We start from the raw sequence: 27,275 nt of genomic DNA on the forward strand, positions 1-27,275 counted from the left end.
CTTTAATGTAATGTACCTCCTCCACTGCTGCCTTTTACAGTACTTTTATGGCCACAGCCTCTCTGCTGCTTATTTTCGTACCCATATGTGATTTCGTATATTATTTGTCTCTCCTAAGCGCGAAGATAAAGCCATATGGCTAGCACAACGACCAGTACGGCTTCTGCGAAAACCGCTCGATTAGCTGAAGCCAATTATAGCACCCGTCTGCGTTAGGTCTAGTTGAGAACGGTGTCTAGATGAGAACGGTGCAGTATTTCTGGTGTTTAAAAGAATCATGTTAAATATCTGCACACTGTAAAATTTTAGAATCCTAGGCATATGCGAGCAGCTTCCTTGTATTAAAATAAATAAATGTAAGGCGCGATAACCTCCGAAGAGATTAAGGCCTAGTTTCTCTTCCAATTTGCGTTGCGCTCCTTTGCATTTTTCCTACAAATTAGTGGGACATTACATGTTTTTGGTCGACTTCGAACGAATTTTCACTGAGCAGCTTTTAATGGCAGAAATGGCCTCGGAGTGCAAATCGCGGGGGCGAATATAAACGCGTAAACAATCCCAAAATGATCCCTCAATAGAAATAGTTTCGAAATGATTTTGAACGAAATCTTGAGACAGTCCTCAAGTCATCCTGGAGTATTCTACGAATAGTCCCGAAATGACAACGAACATAGTCCAGTACGGCCTCATATAGTTTCGAGTTTATCCCAAAAAATTTTAATAGTTCAAAATCAATACAAAACTTTGCCAATTACGAAAGTATCTGAATTTCAAACCTATTACTCGAATTTGTCCAGCCGCATACCACAGTGACAATACCTCGGTGACACACAAATCGTCAAATCGGTTGATAGGGCTCCGAGATAGTAGTGGATACACTGAGTAATATACATACAAATTACGTGAGCAGCAACCCTTAGTGGCAAACTTACTTGAAAATATCTCTGTTGGAATGCGTAGTTCAATACCTTTCGTTTGATACCTATTGTGACGAATATTAGCAACACTAAGGGATACTATCATCTTTAAGTCGATACTAAGCAGCCACTTGTATGTACCTAAACAAATCATTCATTATGTATACACATATGTATATACAAGCAGCTGAGAGATACTCACAAAGTATGCAATCAACAGCGAAGTAGGTCTCACATATACATGCGCATATGGCTATGCGAGAGGCTATAAACTTGCATCTGTAGTTTATTGCTGGTAAGTTTATAGCTGGTAACTAAGTAGTAAATTCTAGAAGAAGAAACGCCTTGAAGTATGCGAACGAGACTGCGGAGAGTATAAAAGGGGCGAAAGCTGAGTAAGCAGCAATCAGTTTGATTTAAGCACGCTATCAGTTGCGAAGTATAAGTGTTATTGTGAAGTATTTTCAAAGTAGTCTAATAAAGACCATTTTGCATTATTGAATATTGGAGTTATTTATTCAATAGTTTAGCGATACGAACGTTAGCAGAAGTTTGCAAATAAGCGGAATTTCACTAAATTCTTTACACTCTATTTTCATATCTCGTGGCATTTTTTTTTTATTTCATATACCTGGAAACCTTGTGAAAACATGGTCAGTGGCAACACCCAGGTAGAAATTCATAGAATGTGATACACTATGGACGTGCCAAAATTATATTCAAAATTTCAATCGTTTCCGCGATAGTAGTGGATATGCAAAGAAATGTGAATAATAAGGTGAGGTGGCAGCCCTAAGCGGCAACACTAATTAAAAACCTCTCTTTTGAAATTCGCAGTGAAACGCCTTTTGTTTGATACCCATATTGGCATATCTATCACATGTAATTTTTTTTAAATTTCAATTAGGTGGCAATATTCATTCAAATCGGTTAAGATGTTTCAGAGACCGTTCCGGATATGCAAACAGTTTTTACTCCTTCAAAGTAATAAGATGAGATAACTGCATTTGCCTGGCTATCACTGATTTGGAGATATAAGATTAATAAAAGAGAATACCGTATACTCAAGTAATGAGAGACCTTGGGATCTGATAGGTGTAACTGGTTGCCTCGTGGTCGTATATATAGGTATGGCCCCTATTACAGTAAGATGATTAAGAGCTCTTGATATATAGCCCTTAAAATTGGAAAGATTTTTCATGCTTCTGCTTATAGGTTACATTATTTTTTGTAATTTCCGTTATAGCAAATATACATGTATTTAATCAATGGGTGTTCATGAAATACAAACCATTTTTTCGTTGTTATCACCTGATTTTCCACTATCGTTTTGCAATGACTTTTTTCTGATGTTTCTTCCCTTGCTTCCTTGAAAGCTTGCCTTACCTTGAAGGAAATCGCCCCACCGACATTTGTTATTTCAGCAAATTTGCTCATTAGACATTTCCGAGCGGATGCTGTCAAAGTTTAGTATTATCGCGGTGGTTGAATTTTTACCGGTAATTAACGGTAAATGACATGTGCCATGTGGTGAAGCAAGTGCAGAGTAACGTGCTGATATCTCTACGCTGTGATTATAATATTTATATATATATGCATTGTTGTAGTTGTGTTTAGGTATTCATATGTGTATATATTACTTGCTTGCATGAGGCATTTGGTAAGCTCGAGAAGCTAGTTGATGGCTCCACGTCTGTCTGCTGACAAAATGTTGACGATATCACTGTATAATTGCATACGACAGCAACAAGCAGATTATGCAGCAACCACAAATAGTGTTGTATGTAAGCATAAATGTGTATATGGATATGGGGTATTCCATCCCATTTCGACCAATTTTGAACCCAAACCCTTTAGAATTGGCTGAAAGTTTTTCTTCTTTTTCTAGCTTACGAAAGACGTTTTTCAGAAGTTTTTCAAATGTTTTAATCCAACTCAAAAAAAGTTATGAATTTTTAAAAAAACACCGCTTTTGTTTTCAAAATGCTATAACTTTTTTCAAAAATTGACCGTTTGGGATCTTTTTTTTTAAATTTGTTTTTAAATGTACTTTTCGGAAAAAATTAAAAAAAAATTTTTAAAGTTTTTTTTTGTAATTTTTCAGTTTTTCGAGATTTTTCGAATTTCGGCCTTTTTTTTTCTCATCAAAAACTTCAATCAATTCTGCAATCATACCCACTAATCCCGGAGGGGGACGAGAATTTTTTTTTTATTTAATTGGAAAAAAAACTTGGTGTTTTTTTCAAAATGCTATAACTATTTCAAAAATTGACCGTTTGGGATCATTTTTTTTATAAATGTGTTTTTAAATGTACTTTTCGGAAAAAATACAAAAAAATTTTAAAGTATTTTTTTTTCAATTAAATAAAAAAAAAAAATTCTCGGCCCACTCCGGGATTAGTGGGGATGATTGCAGAATTGATTGAAGTTTTTATGAGAAAAAAAGGGCGAAATTCGAAAAATCTCGAAAAACTGAAAAATTACAAAAAAAAACTTTAAAAAATTTTTTGAATTTTTTCCGAAAAGTACATTTAAAACCAAATTTAAAAAAAAGAGCCCAAACGGTAAATTTTTGAAAAAGTTATAGCATTTTGAAGACAAAGACGGTTTTTTTTTTTAAATTCATAACTTTTTTTGAGTTGGATGAAAAAATTTGAAAAACTTTTGAAAAACATCTTTCGTAAGCTAGAAAAAGAAGAAAAACTTTCAGCCAATTCTAGAGGGGTCGGGTTCAAAATTGGTCGAAATGGGATGGAATACCCCATATGTATATTGACGCAAGTTGTGTAGATAGTGTTGAAGGATAGTTTGCGAGGCAAAAAAAAAGCCAACAGCGTCACTAAGTTGCAAAGTTAGCTGTGAAGTTTTTATGGTAACAAGCGATATCCGCAAATATCCGCGATATCAAAATATTTAAAATTTATTTTGAGTTGGAAAACGGCGTTTTTTTTTTTTAAATGCTATAACTTTTTCAAAAATTGACCGTTTGGGATCATTTTTTTTATAAATATGTTTTTAAATGTACTTTTCTGAAAAAATATAAAAAAAATTTTAAAGTATTTTTTTTTTTTCAATTAAATAAAAAAAAAAAATTCTCGGCCCACTCCGGGATTAGTGGGGATGATTGCAGAATTGATTGAAGTTTTTATGAGAAAAAAAGGGCGAAATTCGCAAAATCTCGAAAAACTGAATAATTACAAAAAAAAAAACTATAAACATTTTTTTGAATTTTTTCCGAAAAGTACATTTAAAAACAAATTTAAAAAAAAGAGCCCAAACTGTAAATTTTTGAAAAAGTTATAGCATTTTGAAGACAAAGACGGTTTTTTTTTTAAATTCATAACTTTTTTTGAGTTGGATGAAAAAATTTGAAAAACTTCTGAAAAACGTCTTTCGTAAGCTAGAAAAAGAAGAAAAACTTTCAGCCAATTCCAAAGGGGTCGGGTTCAAAATTGGTCGAAATGGGATGGAATACCCCATATGTATATTGACGCAAGTTGTGTAAATAGTGTTGAAGGATAGTTTGCGAGGCAACAAAAAGCCAACAGCGTCACTAAGTTGCAAAATTAGCTGTGAAGTTTTTATGGTAACAAGCGATATCCGCAACCGGCTATTAACGTAGAAATTTCGAGTAAAATTCAGCAAACTCAAAACAACACACACACACACACAAATTAGGAGATATCACTATAAAAAATGCGATTAGTCTATGATAAATACGGAATGAGTTCTAAACTAGCATGCTACCACTCCCAGTTTTGAACGCTTTGTATGTGTTTTGTTTAAGCATGTTCTATGCCTTTTTGTCCCAACAAGTAACTCTCTCGGACAAGTTCTCTATGTACTTGTTTTGGTACCCCATTGTTTATTCTCCGGGAACATAACTCACAACCCTACGAAAATGCACTATCACCAATAATTGACGCTTAACTGACTAACCGACTTTTGCCTTTGCCCGATATCCCTGCTTCGTAATAACTGACGTCGTTTGAAAGCACCAAGCGATATCAAGTCTTCTCCCACCTTTCTCTCTTGACTCAGTGATTTGTTTTTGAATGGCGCACAGAGTCCCTTTCCAATGCTTAACGGACTTTGGCTCTAAAGACCATGATTAAGGGATATGTACTTTGAATGTCCCAACTCATTTAGAAAAAGGTATCGATGCTTGGCTGTTACGGTTGGTTGATGTTCTTAAAGACTGAAATCGCTGCTATACCAGAAAGCCGATGGGTTGCGACACCAACGCAAGGCACGCGGTTTGGGGTGCAGCGAGATAAACGAACGGGGTGAGTCTCTGTTTGAATTTATATTAGGTAACAACTTTTACATATGTAACAAGGGCAGCTCTCCCACCTTTAGTTTTCCGAGTACGGCGAACTACCCGGGGTGGAAGGAAGTCCTTGATATAACACTAACATCTGACTTCCGGGAGCGTAGGGTTAGAAACTGGGAGGTGTCGAAAAACTTTCCCTGTCGGATCACCAGTTGATCCATTTCGACATAGACTGGGAAAAAGAAATAAGTCAGCCGCACAGAAACCCCAAAACGGACGTCCTGGAGCCTATTTTACAAGATAGTCAGTGATAGGCTCCATAGAAGTAGGACGCCCCAGACAGTCTTGACGACCGAGTCCGGTCTCTGGCGAAAAGTTTTCAGGTGGCCTTTAAAATCGCCTGTCCAATTTCGAGGAGCAAAAAGGCCCTCCCACCGTGGTGGGACAAAAATCTCAGTGACCTGAGGCCAAAGCTGAGGAGGTTCTTCAACGACTGTCACTTCAGGAACGATTTCCAGGATTACAGGGCAGCTATGAGGGAGCTCTCGGCTCCACTCCAGATTCCGTTACATACATACATGGATACATAGATAGATACAGGCCAAGCTAATAAAAGCGTGTTAAAAAGGGATCCAGTATGATCTTTCGTAGATGTACCATGCATCCACTTCTATCATTAATAAAGGAATGCGTTTTTCGCATTATGTGCAAGGTTTCAAATCTATGGCCATTTGGGGTGGTCATAAGTTCAATTGACCTTAGGTCCGATAACCGTATGTCACCCCACCATCACATTATTGCATTGTCATCGAGCCCTGATACGTGTGCAAAGTTTCAGTCAAACTTATGGCCATTCAAAGTGGTAATAAGTTCAATTGACCTTATGGCCGTTGACCTTATGTCACCACACCATCACATTAATGCATTGTCATGGAGCCCTGATACCTGTGCAAAGTTTCAATCAAACTTATGGCCATTCAAAGTGGTAATAACGCCAATTGACCTTATGACCGTTGACCTTATGTCACCACACCATCACATTAATGCAAAGTTTCAATCAAACTAAGGACTTTAAGGATCCCTATACCAGTAAGACTTTATATATTTCCTTGGTTCGCTCAAAGCTGGAGGCTTCTATTATTTGGAACCCTATTTACAGCTGTCATGCGGCTAGAAATGAAAGGGTTCAAAGAGAATTTGTTCGGTTTGGGCTTGGATCTCTTCATTTCGAGGATCCGCTGCCTTCTTATGTGTCTCGTTGTACGTTGATTAACCTACAACCCCTGTACTCTAGAAGAACCCTGCACGGGCTTATGTTCGTGTTTGATCTCGTGGCAGGTTTGGTAAACTGCCCTGACCTGCTCGGAAAAATCACGTTCAATGTGCCCAGTAGATTACTTCGTTTTCCCTACCTTTTTATGTGGCATCTTTCAGAATGAACTATGTCCTTTTCGATCCTATTCTTCGATGGCTAAATATTGATTTCTCTCAGTCGAAGGAGGTTTTCAAGTCACAAATACTTTTGCATTTACATTTAGATATTTAGTTTAATTGTTTCTTTTTTTTTTTAGTGTTTATTTATTTCGATGTTGATGATCTTATATACTAAAATATACAGAAGTTTTCAGTTAATAACACAATTATACAATGACTCTAGACGAGTTCTCAAGTACTTGGCGGGCTACATATGATATAATATAACATTTTACTAGTTGATAACACTTATGTGTAACCGCTTTAACTTAACGCATGTATGAACCATGATTATGTTGCAAAGAAAAAAAAACATTAAAAAAACAATGCCTGATTAAATATTTTTAATAAAAGATAAAATTAAGTAAGGGAAAGTTATGTCGGATGTCCGGCATGAGCAGGTGTTGTGGTTATATGTGATCTAGCCACCAGCATTGTCTTATGATGGAAGATGCTTCTAGTTTGTCTCTGGTTGAGATATATGTATGAAAACGTTTGTTTTCTGTGTTGTTTTCGAGGTGATTATTTTCATATTCGCTCTTCTAAAAATGTGATAGATTATCGGTATGTGATCTTTATTTTGTATAAATAAATTCCTGTCAAGGTAAAGGAATGATTCTGGGGGTGTAAATCCATTTCTAACTGTAAGGGAAAAGTATTCTTCGCTTTCATAGAAGGGTGCACTTATCAGTGTGTTATTGTTATTGTTAAGACAGCGTATTATATGTCTGCTTGTAAAATTTATTATGTGGCAGTCAATTCTCGGTACTTTTGCTGTATTATAGACCTTCGCATTCGAAATTTACTTGGTATAATTACTATATGCTGACCTGTACAAGGAAGTACAGGACCTCAAAATTTTACGTTCAAACTTTCTCAGTCTTTCCATGAATGATGGGGATATGTTAAACCAAATCTGGCATCCATACGTAAGTATAGGTCTTAAAAGTGTTTGATTCATAATGGATTTCAGCCTTTTATCTTTAATTTTTTCTATTATTATGCATATAGTATCTTTAGATATTATCAATGCATATTGTACTTTTTTACTTTTTTTATAGTTTCTATATCTATAACCAACATAGCTGATTTTTTCAGGCTGTTTAACTCTGTAATCTTCTCTGTAATTTATTTTGCTTTTGGAAAAATTACCTATTTGAAAAAAGCTGTCTGAAAAATATTGGCATAACAGCTTAAGTTAAATCAAGAATGGAAAATCTTGGAAAAAAGTCGTTTCACTCAATAGCGCAAGTGAAATGTACTACGCACTCACTACTAAGTAGCGTCAAAAATTCGCTTGGAGTCATTGCGTCAATGAGCTACCATTGAGCTGGCAACGCATTGCCGTTGACGCCATGCAATTTACATCACTAAAATTGCGCGAATGCCCAGGCTCATGACATTTTTAATCCTTATGGTGAAAACGAAGCAGGAGCAAAACGTATGGTGTATTCCTGGCGCAGCCGTCCCGTCATTATCAATTCATATTTCTTATTATCAATTTATGTATTCTCAGTATGACGTAAAATTTTTCACTATCAATTTATATTTTCTCAATTAGAAGATACGCTTCTCATTATCATATTTTATTTTCTCATTATAAAGTTGGATTTCCCATTATCGATTTGCGTTTTCTCAATACCCGTGTTTTTTTTTACACGCGTATACGTTTCGTTTGCCCGTGAAAAATAACGCCTATCCTCACTTAGATAATGCTTAGGAGACCCATCCAGCGGCTGTGGTTAAAGAACTAGCTACAGCAGCAGGGAATTAGTAGTGCAGAGGGTGAAAAATATACAATTTCAGTTACATCTGAGTATAAAGCGTATTGAAATTTAGTAGTACTAATTTTATACGTAACAATTTCAGAGGTGTATTTAAAGTTTGTCGCTTAGCAGTTCATATTAAGTTTAAGCGTAAACTTATATACGAAAGTTGGAATTTTATTTTAAAACAGATTTAGCCCACAGAGCAGAGATCTGCAATGAGTAGTTGTAATCTGAACTCGAAATAGGCAAGGTCACAATAAAATATGATTTTAAGTTAGTTAACACTCGAATAGAAGAACTTGACTGTTCAAAGTCGACTTCGAAGAAACCTTGTAATGTTGATGCATTAAAAGAAATGGATAGGATGAGAAACGTTACAAATAACTAAGTAAAGATTACACAACTAATTTAAACAATATTTTACCCTACTAAAAGTTAAAAAAAAAAAAAATCATATTTAAATTAAATTTAAGAAAAAAGCTTTTCTAAGAATAAGCTTCTATTACTTGTTAATAAAACGAACTAAAAAGTAAAAAATAAAAGTAAAGAAAAAAAACTTTTTTAAAATTAAGCTTTTATTATTGGTTAATAAAATTAACTAAAAAGTAAAGAATAAATTGACTGTAAAGAAATATAACACTTTATAAGTTCACTGTAACCTTTAACGATAATTAGGCTTTTTCGTCTGCGAGAAAAAAATTCTATATTGTACATAATTATATATTTTTAACATTAAAACTTTACACCTAAATTATTAAATTTTACAGTTTATATCACAGTCCTAATTGTTCTAATAAAAGCGTGTTACATTGCGATAGCAAGAAAAGGAGATCCTAAATATTTTTAATTATACCAACAAAATTTTACACACTTTTTATTAGAACAATTAGGGCTGTGATATAAAATGTAAAATTTAATAATTTAGGTGTAAAGTTTTAATGTTAAAAATATATAATTATGTACAATATAGAATTTTTTTCTCGCAGACGAAAAAGCCTAATTATCGTTAAAGGTTACAATGAACTTATAAAGTGTTATATTTCTTTACAGTCAATTTATTTTTTAATTTTTAATTAATTTTATTAACCAATAATAAAAGCTTATTTTTAAAAAAGTTTTTTTTCTTTAATTTTATATTACATTAAACTATGAAAAATAAAAATCTATATATATATAAAGAAAGGCTAAAATGTGTGTTAGTTGGTCGCCGGTGTTTGAAGAGATGTGTCGGTCGATTTTGTTCAAACTTTCACACAAGTTGCCTAAAGCTCACGCGGTGGTTACTATATACGTTTGGTTGCGATCGACGTACAGGGTCTCGAGATATAGGGTGCTTTAGTACAGAGTAATATATTATCCAGAGACGGACTGGGACTGGGATTAGGACTAGGACTGGGACCGGGGCTGGAATAAAATACATACCACCCTATGGGACAGGGATGCAGAAGAATGAGAAGGAATTGAGAAAAGAGAGAAGGAGAAGGAGATTGAGAAAGAGATAGAATTTGACGAAGATGGAGATAGATGAAGCAAAAAAGACAGAGGGAGGAGTGAATAAAAGGATTAGGAAAAAGTGAAAAGGGGGGAGAGCAGAGTCAGATGGAGAAAACTTATTAAAATGTATGCAAATAGGCCAAATTTAGGGCAGGACAACGTCTGCCGGGTCTTCTAGTAATCTAAGAATTTGTGTGCGAGTTAAATATACCATATACAAATTTTGGAAAAGTGTTATAGTTTTTATTACAGTTAACTAAAGTATTATAATTTTTGTAACATTCAATATTGAAAGCCGAATAAATAATAGCCACCAATCCTGCACAATTTTCTGAAAACCAAGTCATCAACGCATTTTGTCCAATAGAATAAAATAGTTAGTTTTTGAGTGAAAATGTATTATAATCCGTTGTCGATAAAGCCGTTTGTTTCTGCAAGTTTCCCATCTTTTGGAGTTTGAAATTATACAAGGATTAGTGCGCATGGTTCGAGGGTATCGTATCAAAACCTAGAAGCTACAAATAAATTCGTTTCGAACGTGACTTTCAGTAGAACTGATTTATGCTCTCCGTCTACACTTAATAACAGCATCGAACATACACCTTCTTCGATCAACACAGCTTGTCACCGCAACGCTCAACCTGTCATCTGCAGCAGCAACGGTGGAACTTTTCCCCAGAAGCAGCAAGAACCAATACAACCCGGTAAGTGCCAACCTCTCAATTAGCTACAAGGTGTCAAGGTTCATACCAGCCTGAAAAGTTAGCTTCGAAGATGTAACATCTCCACACGGGTTCAGATTGATTGACTTCGCCACGGCTCGAAATACGGACATCTGTAGGTTTCAACATAGCATAAAACGATACATAAAGCTACTTGGCTGTCGCCTAATCGAGGAACACGATAACAAGGCACATGAGGAAAAAAACTGTCGCTGAATGGTGCCGAGAAACCGGAGAAAGCCCGTGCAAATTTGCGGTCGAGTTTAAAGTAACATGGGCAAGAATCGACAAACATAGAAATCTTCAGGTATGTATGCATATAGATTCTTGTGATCGGTTCTAGGTAACTACTCATAGAGCTAGAAAATTAAAACCCCACACATGGTTCCCAGCGCTGCGCAACTTAACAAATTAAGAAAAAATCCGCTGTGAGGGGCGCTCATCGAGATTATAAGAAAATTTCTAAGAGATTTAGAGCTTTGCAATTGCCTTCCAAATAGCATCTCATTTCGCCAAAGACTTGAAATTTTAAATGCAATCAAGAGCCGAGCGCAGCAAGCAGCCGCAATTGTACGCAAAGTTCAGAGTTATAATAAAATACTCAAGTCCCTCAATGGGACTTGTAGAAAAGACAAGGAAGCTCTTATAGCTACTTATTAAAAAATTGACCAGCCGCTTGTAGCTTAACAGACAGCTGATTGTTTTAACCCCACCTCCTACGATATAAAAAGTGAAATTCACAAGCACTATAAGGATGTCCGGCATACAAGAATTCAGCTGTTTGGACCTTACGAGTATTCACAGGTTCTCAGCTTCATTAAAAGAAAGGCGCCAAAGTTTTATGCCGATGAGTGTCCGACGAGTCTCGCCCTCAGTGTCCAATAGAGATATACGCCGCCACCAAATTTGGTCCTTTTCGCACGCCGCCGCCAAATGTGAAAAATATCGGCGCAACGGCGCGGTGTCCGGCGTGTTACTATATTTTCTACTCGTTTAAGATTGTTTATGCCAGTTATTGTTCATGTCGAAAATTGGTCAGATGTGGTAGAAAGTGGTATCAACGGATGCGCATCACTGCCAGTTACAAGAAACTAATTGCGAAATTTAACTCTTTATAGCCATTCAAAAGTTATTTAAAATAACAGGCGCTTTCGATGTCAGCTTAGCACGGACTTTGCATCATCCAATTCAGGAACTCATTAAAAGAAAAGTTATATAATAAATTTATATGCTCACTTGGAATTTTTGAAAAAATTAAGAATAAAAAATGAATTCAAATAAAATTACCCAAACATGTTTTCAAATTGTCCTCAAGTTGTTAAGTAAAGCAAAATACCCAAAAAGTGCGGATTTTTGAAAAAATTGTGTATTGCGATTGGCTGAAGTAAAAAGCGAAATCAGTTATGCAAAATCCTTTAGTAGGTTCTGGGGCATAAACACTCCTTTGAAATGATTCTTACCTCATTCTTAAGTTGAGGATATATATATATGTACGTACGGGAAGGGTTTGTAAAATCACTTGGGCTTACATTCAAACATCTGTTGTTTATTTGCGAAACTATGCAATAGCGTCTGAGATGCTAATTTTGATTTTCACGCTTCATTCTTCAACACCCAAGTCCCCCGGTTTGACATTTCTTAAAGTTGGCGGTCCTATCCAAAGCTAGTTTCTTGGAGCGAATCAGATTGATTATAGCCTATCAAACAAGTTTAAATATCACCTACACGTTACAGATCCTTTTATAAATGTGAATACGCAGGCACATATATTTACCAAGTGAGGCTTTTTGCTTCGCAAGAACACACAAATTGGTGAAGTAAAAGCTTTCCCAAGACAGTCGAACTAATGACAGTGTGTGCTCCTACCCTGACGTAGTGGACAGTCGAACTTGTCTGAAAACTGAAACTACGCGGTCATCCATAATGAGCTCTTATGTATATCATAGGCCGGGAAACCGTAGTTAAAATATTTCAACTTAAAATCCGTCGACTTTCAATCTAAATTTGATTTAACGGAGACTATTGAAATCAATGTTGTAAACACAAACGTCTGCAATCTTTGGTCTACATTTTAAAAATTTTATCCAGGGTCCTTGTAAATGTTTAATTATGTAGATGCGTTGAGGATTATACGATTTTCACCCATGAGTTACGCAATGACATCCACTTAGACTGCTAATGTTATCGAGGGCGGCATCCTTGGCCGAATAGTCACTCCCTAACGTTTCAAGGTTTTTCTCTGGTGTAGCTCGGCAGCATAGCGCGACAAAAGCATCCGTTGGAAAGTCTTCGGAGCTACACCTAGAACTTTTAGGAAAGTGACGTCGACGAAGGTATGAGTTCGAAGTCGCAGTCCTATAGCTTCTGTACTGGCATATGGTGTGAAGCTCAGGAGGCGTGGAAGCGACTGGTGGTAGGGATTGCTACTGTGCGCACATTGGGAATTGTAGCTCTTAAAAACAGCCGAAAAAACTGGAGGCGCCCTGCGCCACGAGAGTCATGAGTATTAATAGACCATTAAAGGCAACCGTAAGTCGCCTTTGTGCGTGGCCGTGAAAATTGTGTTCGCGATGATTATTAGGAGTTAACCCTAGGGGAAACTACGTTTTGCACGAGATATACAGACAAAGGTGTGACTATTTTATGTATCTCTATTTCTTTTCAGCAGACGCAGTAGTACCAATTCCAAAGACCGGGGTTAGGTTCGAAGCCTCTCTGGAGCAACCGAATGAGGGACAATCCCTCCGCAAGGTGCTACTTTTGATAATTTGGAAAGATCTTGAGGCAAAACCCCCAGATATTTTCGAAATGGCCAACACGTGGATTTTCTTAAATACATACAAACAGAACCTTTCCTAGATATTATTTTTTTAAATAGAAAAATCAAGCTTTTTAAAGTAAGAACACCGGCGTACGCTGGTATATAATAGAGCCGACGCTGCCGCCGCCGATGAAGTGATTGGCGTAAACGTCTAGTGTCCAATACCCGAAACTCGCACTAGCGGAAAACAGACTTCCCAGGAAAGCACGCGTTACTCTGGCACAACTTCTGTATACTTCAATAGACTAAACTCTTTCTTATAAGGAATCAGCTTCGACATACGCAATGTGTACTCTGCATGTAATATGCCCTAGGTTACATCAGTTATATTTGCAATTGCAATCTGGAACCAATGCCTCTAACAGTCATGTTTCTTTGGTTCAACCTTATTGCGGTAGGACTCCCGTTATAGAATATCGATGAAAATTTGTGATTGATAGCACCAATTGGAAGGAGCGAGGCACTGCTACACGAAGAAGAACATTATAATAAAAAAATATGTTATGTATACGCACCGGTGCACGTACTTTTCTGGTAATTACTGGGTTTTTAATATACTACTATTTTATTATTATTATTATTTTTTCACTGCATCTCAAATATTTATCAAAATCGGCTACATAAATTTAGGACTGGCTAATCCCAGCTATACCCATTAGGGATCTGCAAAGTTCAAATATTAAATCCTGTAGATAAAAGGTGTTAGTCGCTGGCCACTCTCTTTAAGGTTTCGATGCACGATTTCCTGCGTGGTACTTACACACAAATTTTTAGATATATATACATATACATAAATAAACTTACTGAGTGCATATTTGCACGCCGCGTATCGCAACTTTATTTGCTATCCTTCACTGTTCCAAATATACACGTCAGGGTGGTCCTTAAAAATACAAATAAACTATCTTTTTTTTCAGTCTCAGCTCTTAAAAGGCAGTATCACCGTCGAAAATATCGCATATTAATTTTAGTCTCGAATTCTCGATTGGAAATGTTTAAGGTGTGACGTAATAGGGTAAAGAAAGTCCTTATCCTGTTCGCACTGCCTCCATCGCCCTTAACGACACCAAACTCTATAAGTGATATCTTTGATCATGAGACTATCGTTTAAATGAGCGATTATAAATTTAGTCTTTAATATTTTGGCTAATATAAGCAACACTATGCTCTTAGTAAATAATAAAAACAACAAAAACAGCAAGCAGCCACACTTATCTACATGTACACATTAAAGCAAGCAGCCACACTTATGTACAAGGCAATGAAGATTATTCCTTACGCATAACCAGCAGCTTGAAGAAGAGAGATTATGTAATCATCAGCTAAGAGGAGAAGTTGTTACTCACACACACACACGCATATACCTAAATAATCATGTGTGAGATAAAACTGTTCCTGAAGGCATGCTCGGGAAAAGTCTAGACCTTAGGAAATTTATGCGAACGAGGCAACAGAGAGTATAAAAGCAACGCAAGCTGAGAAATAACTGATCAATTTGATTTACACACTAGTAGTGAAATATATAGTCTAATTTTTGAAGTACTACTACCAAAGTAGTCCAAATAAAGACCATTTTGCAAGACTGAATATGGGAGTTATTTATTAGGCAGTTCAGCTATTCGAACGTTAGCAGACGGTGCATAGTTATGGGAATCCCCAAAAATTCGTAACAATATGATTTTTTTATGTACCATCCTAATGTAAATTTGTATGTCTGCGCTTATTGTAACAGTGCCGCTAGCATTTTTTGCAACTTATAAAATTTATAACAACTTGGTGTGTGTTGTTGGGTACTGAGTACGACCATAAATAAATACTGCAAGAATGCTATTGCTTATGTGCAGAGGAAGAGTGTGCGTATGTGTTTGTGCGTTAAGATGCAAAATTATTTTTACCAAAAAGCCGAAAGCGAGAATATTTCCATTTCACTGGTGCTGACATTTGTCGTCAGGGGAATTTTCTTTAAGTACAGGTAAAATTTATGCAACGGTATCATAGTTGTCATCAAAAATTTAGTGAAATGGCTGCTGTCATAAATTGTGACACTCTACTGTTTCTTGGCTAAAACTTAACGCCATTAGGGGTTTGACTGCGCATAGTGAAGTGCATTTGATTTTATTTTTTGTAATAGTATATTCCTCTTATTTGCATTCCCGATGTTTCTAACGACATAAAGTATGCGTTCTATATTCTATTGTAATCAGCGATATACTTAATATGTCTTAAGTATTTAGAGGAAAGGAAATTAAAGGTTGGATGTAGTTTTGTTATCGACGAGGCATAAAGCAGTTATCGATTTGTTGTCGAAGTGTTATTTACTTACTATCGATAACACAGATTACTTTTGAGTCATCGATTTTCTATTCACGAGGTATTCGTTTGTTAGACATTTTTTTCTTTCAAAAACTTTGGATTATTTATCAAAAAGTTATTGACTTGTTACCAAAAATGTCTTGACTTGTTATGAAAAATTTATTGACTTGCTGTCGTAGTGTGTTATATTCTAGGCATCGACGAGTCACCCGTTTGTTTTCGAAGTGTTATTTACTTACTATCTATAACATAGGTTACTATTGAGTCGTCGATTCTCTATTCATGAGCTATCGGTTTGCTATCGTTTTTTCAAAAATGTCTCGTTTTTTATGAAAGATATATCTATTGGTTATCAACTAGGCATAGACAAGTTATCGTTTTGTTGTCAAAGTGTAATTAGCTTACTATAGAGATAACAGGGATTACCGTTGAGTAATCGATTTTCATCGTCATCGGTTTTTTATAGTTTATTTTGTAAAAACTTTCAATTATTTGTCAACAAGTTATCGATTTGTGACTAAAATTTATCGATTTGTTATGAAAAATTTATCAAATTGTTATCGAAATGCTCTAAAGAAATTTATTAGTGGTGTATTATCGATTTGATATCGAAAATCAAAAAATTGTTTATCAAAAATCTTTTGACTTGTTCCAAAAAATATCGATTTCTTATCAACTTTCTTATCAGAAAGTTATTTATTTGTTACACATTTTTTTGCGAAAATTTATCGATTTATTATGGATACCTATAACTTGGTTATTTATTGAAAAGTAGTAGATATGTGTGTTACCAAAAATGTAACCTTGTTCCGAGCTATTTGATGCCTGGTATTTTGACATGACGATTTTGACTTTTCAGGATAAATCTCCATATCGCAACATGCCATAGTAAGCTCCTTTGAAGAATCGTCTCTCGTCTGAATCGCCTCCTCTACTATTGAGTCCTTGTTTGGTGGACAGACACATAAACCGAACAAAGCTCAAAAAATTAGAGCGGGTATGAATTCTATCAATGCTGGGTATTACGGAAGTCCTGGAAAGAAACCCCGACGGCTGCACTGTATGCCATTCTGCGAATTCCACATGTAGACCAGGTGGGAAAGAACATAGCGTTAACAACTGCAACGATTCTAAGTACCCCTGGAAGGCAGGAGCGCAGACTATATGGCCATATAAGTATAGCGTCATCAATTACATGGCAAGCAGACAAGCTGATTCCATATTTGCGTTTCGAAGGGGTTCTAAGAGCCACAGTAGAGTTGAATGGTTGGCGCAAGGATGTCCAAATGGTGGACGAAGCGATACACTTGTTGTTGGTGTTGTAGCGATAAGGACACTCCCCGAAAGCCTTAGTGAATGTTGTCGAGTTGATGGTCCTTTGATGGATGCAGATCCGTCACGTTGCGGTACCAAGCCCGACCATCTCGGGAACGATTTGTTATGACCACATGCGACCTTCTAGGCCATCCCGTCCTCCCACCTCCTAGATCCGTGAGGAGTTCGGGGTGCCGGAGTCTCGGCTGTTAATGAAATAGGATTCGCCACGGGTAGATGAGGTTGACAATTGGGTTTGGAGAAGCTATGTATTGCGCTGGGAACCTGAAAGGGCTGCGTCGCCTCTTACGAGAGGCATAGAACCTCCGGTATATTCTAACCCCCTAACCCGCTGGGGGTAAGCGATACACCTGTATGGTTCCTAGGTACTAGAAGGAGTATGGTCTGTGGTAAACTGTGCTGATGCGTAAATAAACAGATCCTTCAAGCTACCAGATCACTGTAGCGTTTTTCAGGCGGAAGTGGCAGGCGTAACCAAAGCATTAGAAATACTGTAAGAAAATAGCTTTAGCTGCAGTGGCGTTAATTTTATTATTGACAACCCTACAAGTATAAGCAACCCCTGAAAATAAACGAGACAGAGAGAAGCAGGTATCCGTATTGGGTCCAAGGGCATATGGGAGTAGGTGGGAATAAATAGGCGGACGAACTAGCTAAAAAGTACACATCCCTCGAAGTTTGCTCCGTAGACGTCCCAATTAGATTGTAGGAGATTAAGAGAAGGCGAGATGTGCATATAATCGACCAAGTGGGAAAGACCTAGACCCGAGCGCGGGGCTGCAAAATGTCGAAAATCATGTGTAGGTTTTACAAATTTGAACTAAAGAAGCTGCTTCTATCATTAAAGAGAGAAAGGCGTCACGTGCCTTTAAATTAGGCTTGGTCAGTGATAGCAGATGTACGAAATGCAGATTGGAGGAGGATACAATTGAATACATGAATCAGTTAAGAAGTACAACACAAGCTTCATAACGAACGTGTGAAATGTAGTTGCCTAGAGCTATGCGTATAGTTGGTGTGCATGCACTGCTATCGCTGCTACTACAGCTTGTTGGCTAGGCGCTGCCTAATTTGCCTCGCTTGCTACTGGCTGGTTTACATATAAATATGTATGTATGTCCGCTGTGACACTCTTACCTTAGTCGTTACCAGGCGAATGCTTCGGTAAGCTCTGCAGTATTGTGATATATTTATGATATCGTTGCATTGGAAATAAATACAATTTATTTACGCTGACGGTTTTATGTTGAGCTTTATTGAAAATGTCATTTCTATTCACTAAAAGAAATTTAAAATATTTATTATTCTCATCAATTGGCTTAGCCAATAAAATCTTAATAATTTACAAAGAGAAAATGTTTAAATTTAATTTCATCTCATTTCTGAAAAAAATATTATTTTAAATGCCACTTGCTAGTTTTTTTACTAACTCCTAAATTTGATGCCCAAAAATTATTTACGTGGAACTACAAAAAAAAAAAACAAAACATAAATAAATGCGTGATTAGTAGTACAAAAACGATTGTTTTACACTATGGCTAAAACTATTTAAATTTTAAAATTGCATTTCATATATGTAAGTATCTCATTGGATTTATTCTTATAAAAAGTATTTCGTGTAGCTGTTTTTACTTATTTAGCATATTTAATTTATTGTTGTGGATGCGAAACTCATTGAATTGCCAACACCTTTCTCGCCGCAGTTTACATTAACCATTTAAACTTTTCCCAATGCATTGCCTTCCTTCTCAGTTTTAGAAACGTCCTTCTGGACACACCCTTTTTTTGGGTTCTGCAAAGAGTATTTCATACAAAGCAGTTGGCAAGTGTTCAGCTAAGAAAATTTGAACTTTTTCGCGTGTTGTGACTGGAGTGTAACGTGCCATGGGGAAAGTGCGTGAGACGGCATCGATTAGCACACGTAGTGAGGGTTGAATATCGGCGGTCTGAAAAGAAAATAGAAATTATTTCAATTAATTTGAGTTTATATTTTGGATTTTGTGTATTCTCAGACCTCAATAGATGCTTTTTCGAGCGACAACATTGCAGCTTCGTAGTAATCTTCACCATAGGTCTTCTTTTGTTCTGAGGTTAATTGAGCCCACATTTCCTTAGCCTAAAAGAAAATATTAAAAATTAATAAAAGAAATCTTTAATATAAAAATGAGTCTCTGAATGCGTTTATAAGCGCAAAACTCGACAAAGGTTGAACCGATTTCGCTAATTCTCTTTTAAGAACATTCTTTGTAGTACGACGATGGTTCTTACGGACAGAAAAATTTTTTCCGGGAAGTTGATCAGGGACCAAATAGGAGAGGGGACTGGGATGGGAGTTAGAGCTGCAACTAGGACTAGGAACGTGACTGGGACTGAGACTGGGACTGGGTTTGGCACTGGGACTGGGTTTGGGACTGAACTAGGACTTGGGTTTGGACTTGGACTTGGACTTGGACTGGGAATTGGTTTGGGACTCGGACTGCGACTGTGACTGAGACTGAGACTGGGTTTGGGACTGGGAGTGTCACTGGGTTTGGGACAGGAACCGGAAATGGGTTTGGGACTAGTACTAGGACTGGGACTGGGACTGGGACTGGGATGGGATTGGGACTGGGACTGGGATTGGGACTGGGACTGGGACTAAGTTTGGGACTGGTTTTGGGACTTGGTTTGGGACTGGGACTGGGACTAGTACTAGGACTGGGACTGGGACTAGTACTAGGACTGGGGCTGGGACTGGGACTGGGATTGGGACCGGGAGCGGGACTGGGACTGGGACTGGGACTGGGACTGGGACTAGGACTGGGACTGGGACTGGGACTGAGACTGGGATTGGGACTAGGACTGGGACTGGGACTGGGACTGGGACTGGGACTGGGACTGGGACTGGGACTGGGACTGGGACTGGGACTGGGTTTGGGACTGGGACTGGGACTGGGACTGGAACTGGGACTGGAACGGGGGCTGGGACTGGGACTGGGGCTGGGCTTGGGACTAGGACTTGGACTGGGACTGGACTTGGGACTAGGACTGGGACTGGGGCTGGTAATGGGACTTGGTTTGGGACTGGAACTGCGACTGTGACTGGGACTAGGTTTGGGACTGGGACTGCGACTGTTACTGGGACTGGGTTTGGGACTGGGACTGCGACTGCGACTGGGAGTGGGTTTGGGACTGGGACTGGGACTGTAACTGAATCTGAAACCGGGACTGAGAATAACGGATGAAGAATAATAAGAATACTAGAGGAAAGAGAAAGGAAGGAAGGAGAAAGAGACTGAGAAATAGATAGAACTAGACGAAGAAAGAGAGATAGAAAGAAGTGGAGTGTAAAATAAGTGAGGAAATGGACGAAGACGCAGAAAGAGAAGCAAAGAAAGAGAAAGGCAAATAGTAGGGTGAATAAAAGGATAAGGAAAAGGGGAGAGAAAGAGGTAAAGTTAAAGTTATGCAAATAGACTAAAGCTAATACAGAACAACGGCTGCCGGGTCTGCGAGTTTCTAATAAGTTATTAATACAAATAAATCAAAATAATGATGACCTGTAGAAATAATAAGCAAATTATTTTATTTCATGTTAATGTATTGGCTATTGTACTGACTTCTCAAAAAAATTTTATTAGTCACCTTAGAATCTGGATAGAATGAAGCAACATAAGAAAATATCGTCCAACTCTAAATTTATTTTCTTTTTTAGCCGTTAGTGTATACTGTTGTTGTTATTGTTGATCGCAAGGCCGGATTAAATAAAACACTTTTATTTTGTTTTTATTTAATTTAATGTCAATATTTCGACCTCAGTCTGAAGTCATCATCAGGAATCTTAAGCTGCACTTGCAAGACTAACTTAGTCCCACAGATGCGCCTAAAAATATCGAACATGATTTAATACAATTTATCTATCTCATACAGTTACAATTAGTAAGGTAAGGTGCTTAACTGGATTTTTATACTCAGCTGAGCAGAGCTCACAGAGTATATTATATTACTTTTGTTCGCATAACGGTTCCCCGTAACGGCATAAACTATGGAGATAGATATAGACTTCTATATATCAAAATGTCTGCACGAAAAAAGAAATTCATTTAGCCATGTCCGTCCGTCCGTATGTAAGTTTCTGGACACTCATCTCAGATTGCTATTTAAAACGAACGAAATCGGACTATAACCACGTCCACTTTTTCGATATCGAAAATTTCGAAAAACCGAAAAAGTTCGATAATTCATTACCAAAGACAGATAAAGCGATGAAACTTGGTAGGTGGGTTGACCTTATGACGCAGAATAGAAAATTAGTAAAATTTTGGACAATGGGCGTGGCACCGCCCAGTTTTAAAAGAAGGTAATTTAAAAGTTTTGCAAGTTGTAATTTGGCAGCCTTCCTTACTTGTTTATCGTCAAGTTCTTTAACAAGCCTTTGTTGTAGGGCTAAAAGTATGCAATATGTTTATTATCTCGGAACTCCCTCCTTTGGTAAGACCAAGGAAAAATACGGAAGCTCATTACCTTTCACACTTTCACTCTCTCAACGGGTGCATTCAGGTAACATAAATTACTAATTTCTACGATTGTCTGTTGTTGCCTCATATGCGCGTTAAGAACATAAAAACGGTAAAATAGGATATAAACTTGGACAGACCAAGGCTATAGGAGTCATTATGTGGTTGAGTTAATGTAGGAAGCTCCAGGAAAAGCACCCACTAATTTGGTCGTCTCTTTTAATGGCTTGTCAGTTAGTTGCCTAGTTAGCACTAATTACAACTTACAAAAGCAACAAAAAAATTAAGCTAATAAAAACATAATAAATACTTTGGTGTCTAGTTGCAGCAACCTTAAATCACTGCAAATATTTCAAATTGATGGCTTTTAATGGCTTGCTCTGCCATCCTAAATAATTTTTTTTAGATTGTCCTCCCTTCACTCATTACTTACCTGTTCACGCAATGCGGTCTCATTAAGCCAACTGTTGCCTGGTGCAAATTCACCGGCAGCCACTACCGACACATCGACACCACGTTGACGCATCTCCTGACGCAAGCAACTGGCAAAGCTTTCAATAGCCGCTTGAGTGGCGCTTTGAATGCCACGTACAGGTGCAGGGATTTTGCTAAGGCCTGTAATTAAAAATAGTGTAATGATAAGATAAACAAAAAATTATAAATAATAAGAAAAGAACATATTATAATTACACTGGGAGCACATGCAATCAGTATAAACTGAATAATGCTTTAATAAAGACATTCCATACCTGAGGTCAAGAAGACAACACGTCCAGTTGAGCGACGAATTAATGGCAACATAACTTGTGTCAAACGAGCGGCACCTGTAGTAAAAAAGGAGTTATATCTGCAAGGACATTTTTGCGTGAAACTGAGCTTAAAGCTAAATGAACTAAAAGCTTTTCGCAAAACCTGTTATCAGACATAAGATGTTACTGAATACTTATTTTGTTTTATACATTTAGCTGTGTGCTATAAAAAGCTTTAGTTTTCTTTTTAAAGCTTTTTGAAAAAGTTTTTTTCAACTTACCCAACAAATTCAAATCCAATGACTTGCGCAATACACCGAATGGTATCCATTCCAATTCACCTAAGGCAAGCCAGTGAGCACAATGTACTACAGCCCATAAACCATAGGATCCATCAGGCAAATGTTCAGAAATGTAGACAGCGGCGGCGAGTACCTGGAATAAGCGAAGAAGAGATACATATATAGAACAGATATTAAAAAAGAAAGCAAATTTGCATAATGAAAGATTATGGCAGGGACTTTAGGAATTTTTGTTTCCAATCGCGGTTCAAAGGTACGTAGGTGGGTATTTATTGTGGCTGCGGTCCAAGTTGTTGTAGCAGTGCTTCACCCCACCTAATAGCTGCGACCAATCACAAATTTTCATCAATATCCTCTAACGGGAGTCGAAGGAAACTTGCTATTTCAACAGGGGTGGGCCATAATGAGAGGGGTGTTAGAGGCGTTGGTTCCACACTACAATTAAAGAGACGGTTGGTGTCAAGCGGGGCATATATTTTGTACGTCGGGGTTGATTCTGGATAGGAAAGAGTTTAACGTGTTACAGTATCCAGACGAAGTTGAGCTAGAGCGACTCGCGCTTCCCTGGGTAGTATGCGTTCCTCTTCCGAAAGTTTTGGGTACTGTTCTTTGAGTACTGGATTCACTGGGCAATTCCTGGCATAAATGTCCGACGACTGTTTGTGGAGTTCACCAAGGACCTGCTCGTGTTTTTTGGTTCATACGGCTGAGTTCTCAGGTGCTGTATTTCCTCATAATGTTTACGGAGATGGACCCTTAAGCCCATGCGAGGTGTTGGCTCATCAATCAGATATCTGTTGGGATGCCCAGGTTTCTGGGAATTCAACAGGAACTGTTTGGTTAGCATCTCATTTCTCTCCCTAATGGGGAGTATTCTCGCCTCATTATGTAGATGGTGTTCTGGGGACATAAGAAGACAGCTCGTGACGGTTCTGAGAGCAGTATTTTGGCAGGCCTGTAGCTTCATCCAGTGAGTAGTTTTCAGGCTTTTCGACCATATAGGGGAAGCGTAGCATGCAATCGGCTGACCAATTGCTTTGTATGTGGTAATGCGCTTTTCTTGGCCTTTTCCCCAAATACTGCCAGCAAGGGATTTGAGAATTTTATTACGACTCTGGATTTTCTGTACAATTGCGGCTGCATGCTCACCAAAATTTAGATCCTGATAAAACGTCACACTCAAGATTTTGGGGTGTAGGACAGTCGGTAGCTTAGTGCCATCGACGTGAATGTTCAAAATGGTTTGGGACGTCCATGTTGTAAATATTGTCGCGGAGGATTTAGTCGGTGTTAATTGCAGGTTTTGCGAGGCGAAAAAACTGGAGAGATCAGCGAGGTAGCCGTGTATTCTGTTACAAAGCTCATCGAACTGTGGGCCTGGCCTGTGGCCATTATTGTGCAGTCATCGGCGTAGGAAACAATAGTAACTCCTTCTGGTGGCGAGCGTAGCTTAGATATGTAGAAATTAAACAAAAGTGTGGATAGGACATCTCCCTGTGGCACCCATTGTTTAACTATTCTTGGTTTTGATGTTTCGTTTCTAAATTGCACCGATGCCTACCGACCATCCAGATAATTTGCGGTCCACCTTTTAAGACATGGGGGAAGGGTGCCGTGGTTGACCGTATCAAAAGATTTTGATAGGTCTAGCGCAACGAGTACTGTTCTATGGTGGGGGTTTTGATTTAAACCGCAATTTATCTGGGTGCTAATGGCATTTAACGCGGTGGTGATACTACAGAGTATTCTGAAACCATGCCGATGACGGGGTAGCTGCAAATTTGCTTTGAAGTAGGGGAGCAAAATGGCTTCAAGCGTCTTGGCTACTGGCGATAGGAGAGATATCGGGCATTATGACTCCCCTATGTTAGCTGGTTTCCCAGGCTTTAGTAGCGGGACCACCTTGGCCATTTTCCATTTTTCGGAAATGACAAAATTGGAAAGAGACATTTGAAACCCTCTTTCGCTAGGCTGTTAAGCATGGGCATGGCTATGTCGTCTGGGCCCACTTCTTCAGATGGCTTAGCATGACCGATGGTCCAAGTCGCTCAAGTAGCTAATAAAATTCCGTGTTCATGCCATAAAACTCATCTGACATTACTCAATGCTTCAGCGGGCATATAATACAACCAGCTCGTATTGTGAACAAAGTCACAAATACTTGGAACTCCTATTTTCGATAATCTAGTAATATTTTCTAAAAAGAGCCCCCCAAATATCACTCTTGAGGGGCAACCTCGCTTAGAGATTCTTTCCTCTAATTGAAAAAATTTCACTCAAAAATTTTGTTGTTGCTTTGCCCGGGATGTGAACTCAGCATCTTCGGTGTGGTAGGCAGAGAACGCTACCCCCAGACCATGCAGACCTGCAATTGCTCCTAGAAAACCTATGCTATGGCACAGTATTCCATTTCGAAACCGTCTGTGTAGAGTGCAAATAACTCCTCTTTACCAATTCAGCAGGCACTTCAGTCCATTCTACACTCTAGAACGCACCGCAAAGTTCCTATCAACTACCGTTTATGGCAGGAGGTAATCTGATTCGAAAACGTCTGCGTATAGTGCAAATAACTCTCATTTACCAATTCTGCAGGCACTTCAGTTCATCTTAGAGTGGAAACCCACAGGTTCAAAGTTCCTATCAGGTTCCAGCGATGGCTGGAGGAAACTTATTCTGTCTCCATAGTGAAGTTTTCCTGTTTACCGTTATAGCGATTCTGCTTCTGTTTCCAGCACCCAGGGCTCCGAATTCTTAAAGTTTATCCAGTATTAATTCGATACAATGGCCTCGTTAACCCTGCGCAGGCTACGGTTTGTGTATTGTATAAAGTGAGAAGTGTAAAAAATTTATTAAATTATCTCATTAACTTGTACAGCTAGGGCACAAAACATAGAAGTGATCCGATTTTACTGTCCATGGATATTGACATCATGTTGCTGAAAGGTATAAAAATCACGTTGTGTGTCGAAGGAGTTTTCTATAAGACGTTTATAATGAAACAAAGAAAATGCTTTCTTATGCCTAAAGAAAATTACTTGTATGAGTCTCAAAAAATTTAAATGAAGCTTCGGAAAACGATTAAGAAAAAGCTGTAAAAGGGCTGAACCCTTTTTCTAAAGTTTCTGATTAGATTGCGTGTTAATTTAGACCTTCGCTAACCCTTCAAAATATTGTGCTCTATTCCATCTTTTGGTTAACTGTGTTATCAATAAGAGCTTTGATTACAGTGCCATTGCTACACACAGAAGAAAGCTTGGCCAGAAAATTCTAAAGCAGTAGTTCAAAACAGATTTTCCACATGTTGTATAGCCAATTATGTTCCTTAAATAAAACTGTCGCTTTATGAATTAACAGGAAGACATTTTCGAAAAATAAAAAGCTTTACAACAAGCTTCCTGAACATAAACTGTTGGCATTGAATTTAGTGAACATGCTTCGAAACTCGAAGCTTATGCAGATTGAAGCGTTGTCGTCATTATCTTGATACATAAAAAGATTTCATCATAAGATGAGCTTTTTCGCAACTTCGTACTTTACTTACATTTATACTTTATAAAATTCCAAATAACATTCTAGCACTTACCGATTTTTCAGAGGTCAAATCCAAATGCAAACATTTCAAGCGTGCAGAAGTTTCTTCTTTTAAAATTTTTGCTTCATCTGAATCTTCAATGGGTACGCTAAAGGCAGCATAAATGGTGAAACCTAAGTCATCAAGTTTCTTAGCCAAATACCAAGCGATAGGCGTTTCACAACCTGTGATGAGTACACCTTTGCCATATGATGAGACCTACGGGAAAGAAAGAAAAATATTACTTGAGTATAAAATTTGTCTAGGTTAGGTTAGGTGTTAGCTGCCCTGAAAAAGGAAGCTCACTTGCACAACATGAAGCTCCGCTGTGATACCACATACAATAAAATGCCGGTGACGTAGATATAGCTACTTAGAGGAGCAACGATATAGTTCCGAATGATACCGATTTCATCCTTGTATAAATCCTCGGGAGATCCAAGTGGGTAGTGACCGAAGTAATTTTGCCTAGTTCTGGCAAAAGCTGGGCAATCAAGCATGAAGGATTTGATGATTCCACCTCATCATCCTCCATGCAGCTGCAGCAGGATCGTGTATCCAATATATTGAGATATCCATAGGGCAGTGCCCGGTCAAAACTCCAAAGATAATTGATAGGTGAGCCTTAGTGAACCCAATTATTTCAGCAGACCTCCTGACATCCACTTTCGGCCAGAAAATCTTGCTACCCTGCAAGACGTGGTGTCCGCCCAACGTTTGCTGAGCTGACTCGAGGCCCAGCTATGGAGGAGCAATCCACAGGTTGGCAGCGGAATCCCGAAATCTCTACAGCCAACTTCATCCGGTTCAGTTGTACCGATGCGGGCTAATAGATCCGCTTGACAGTTACCCGGGATATCACTATGGCCCGGGACCATGACATAAAAAAAAAAAAAATAAATGTAAGGCGCGATAACCTCCGAAGAGATCTAAGGCCGAGCTTCTCTTCCAATTTGCGTCGTGCTCCTCTTGATTTTTCCCTACAAATTGGCCGGACGGGACCTACATGTTTTATGCCGACTCCGAACGGCATCTGCAAG

The 27,275-nt window shown here is 38.1% G+C and overlaps 1 protein-coding gene across 4 annotated transcripts in view; it reads right to left on the reverse strand.

Moving 5' to 3' along the window:
- Positions 1 to 18,339: 18,339 nt before the first annotated feature.
- The window catches only part of LOC137243594 (D-beta-hydroxybutyrate dehydrogenase, mitochondrial), a 238,220-nt gene continuing 229,284 nt past the window's right edge, over positions 18,340 to 27,275 (reverse strand). For all 4 annotated transcript variants that reach the window (XM_067771445.1, XM_067771446.1, XM_067771443.1 and 1 more), the window contains exons 4-9: positions 26,248 to 26,454; positions 22,644 to 22,797; positions 22,363 to 22,437; positions 22,047 to 22,228; positions 19,132 to 19,233; positions 18,340 to 19,063 (exon numbers count right to left, since the gene is read on the reverse strand). In XM_067771445.1, the coding sequence (XP_067627546.1) occupies positions 18,872 to 19,063; positions 19,132 to 19,233; positions 22,047 to 22,228; positions 22,363 to 22,437; positions 22,644 to 22,797; positions 26,248 to 26,454 (912 nt within the window). In that variant the 3' untranslated portion in view covers positions 18,340 to 18,871. The remainder of the gene's footprint in view (positions 19,064 to 19,131; positions 19,234 to 22,046; positions 22,229 to 22,362; positions 22,438 to 22,643; positions 22,798 to 26,247; positions 26,455 to 27,275) is intronic.

The sequence above is a fragment of the Eurosta solidaginis genome, chromosome 3 (assembly GCF_040869045.1).
Source record: "Eurosta solidaginis isolate ZX-2024a chromosome 3, ASM4086904v1, whole genome shotgun sequence".
NCBI classification, from domain to species: Eukaryota; Metazoa; Arthropoda; class Insecta; order Diptera; family Tephritidae; genus Eurosta; species Eurosta solidaginis.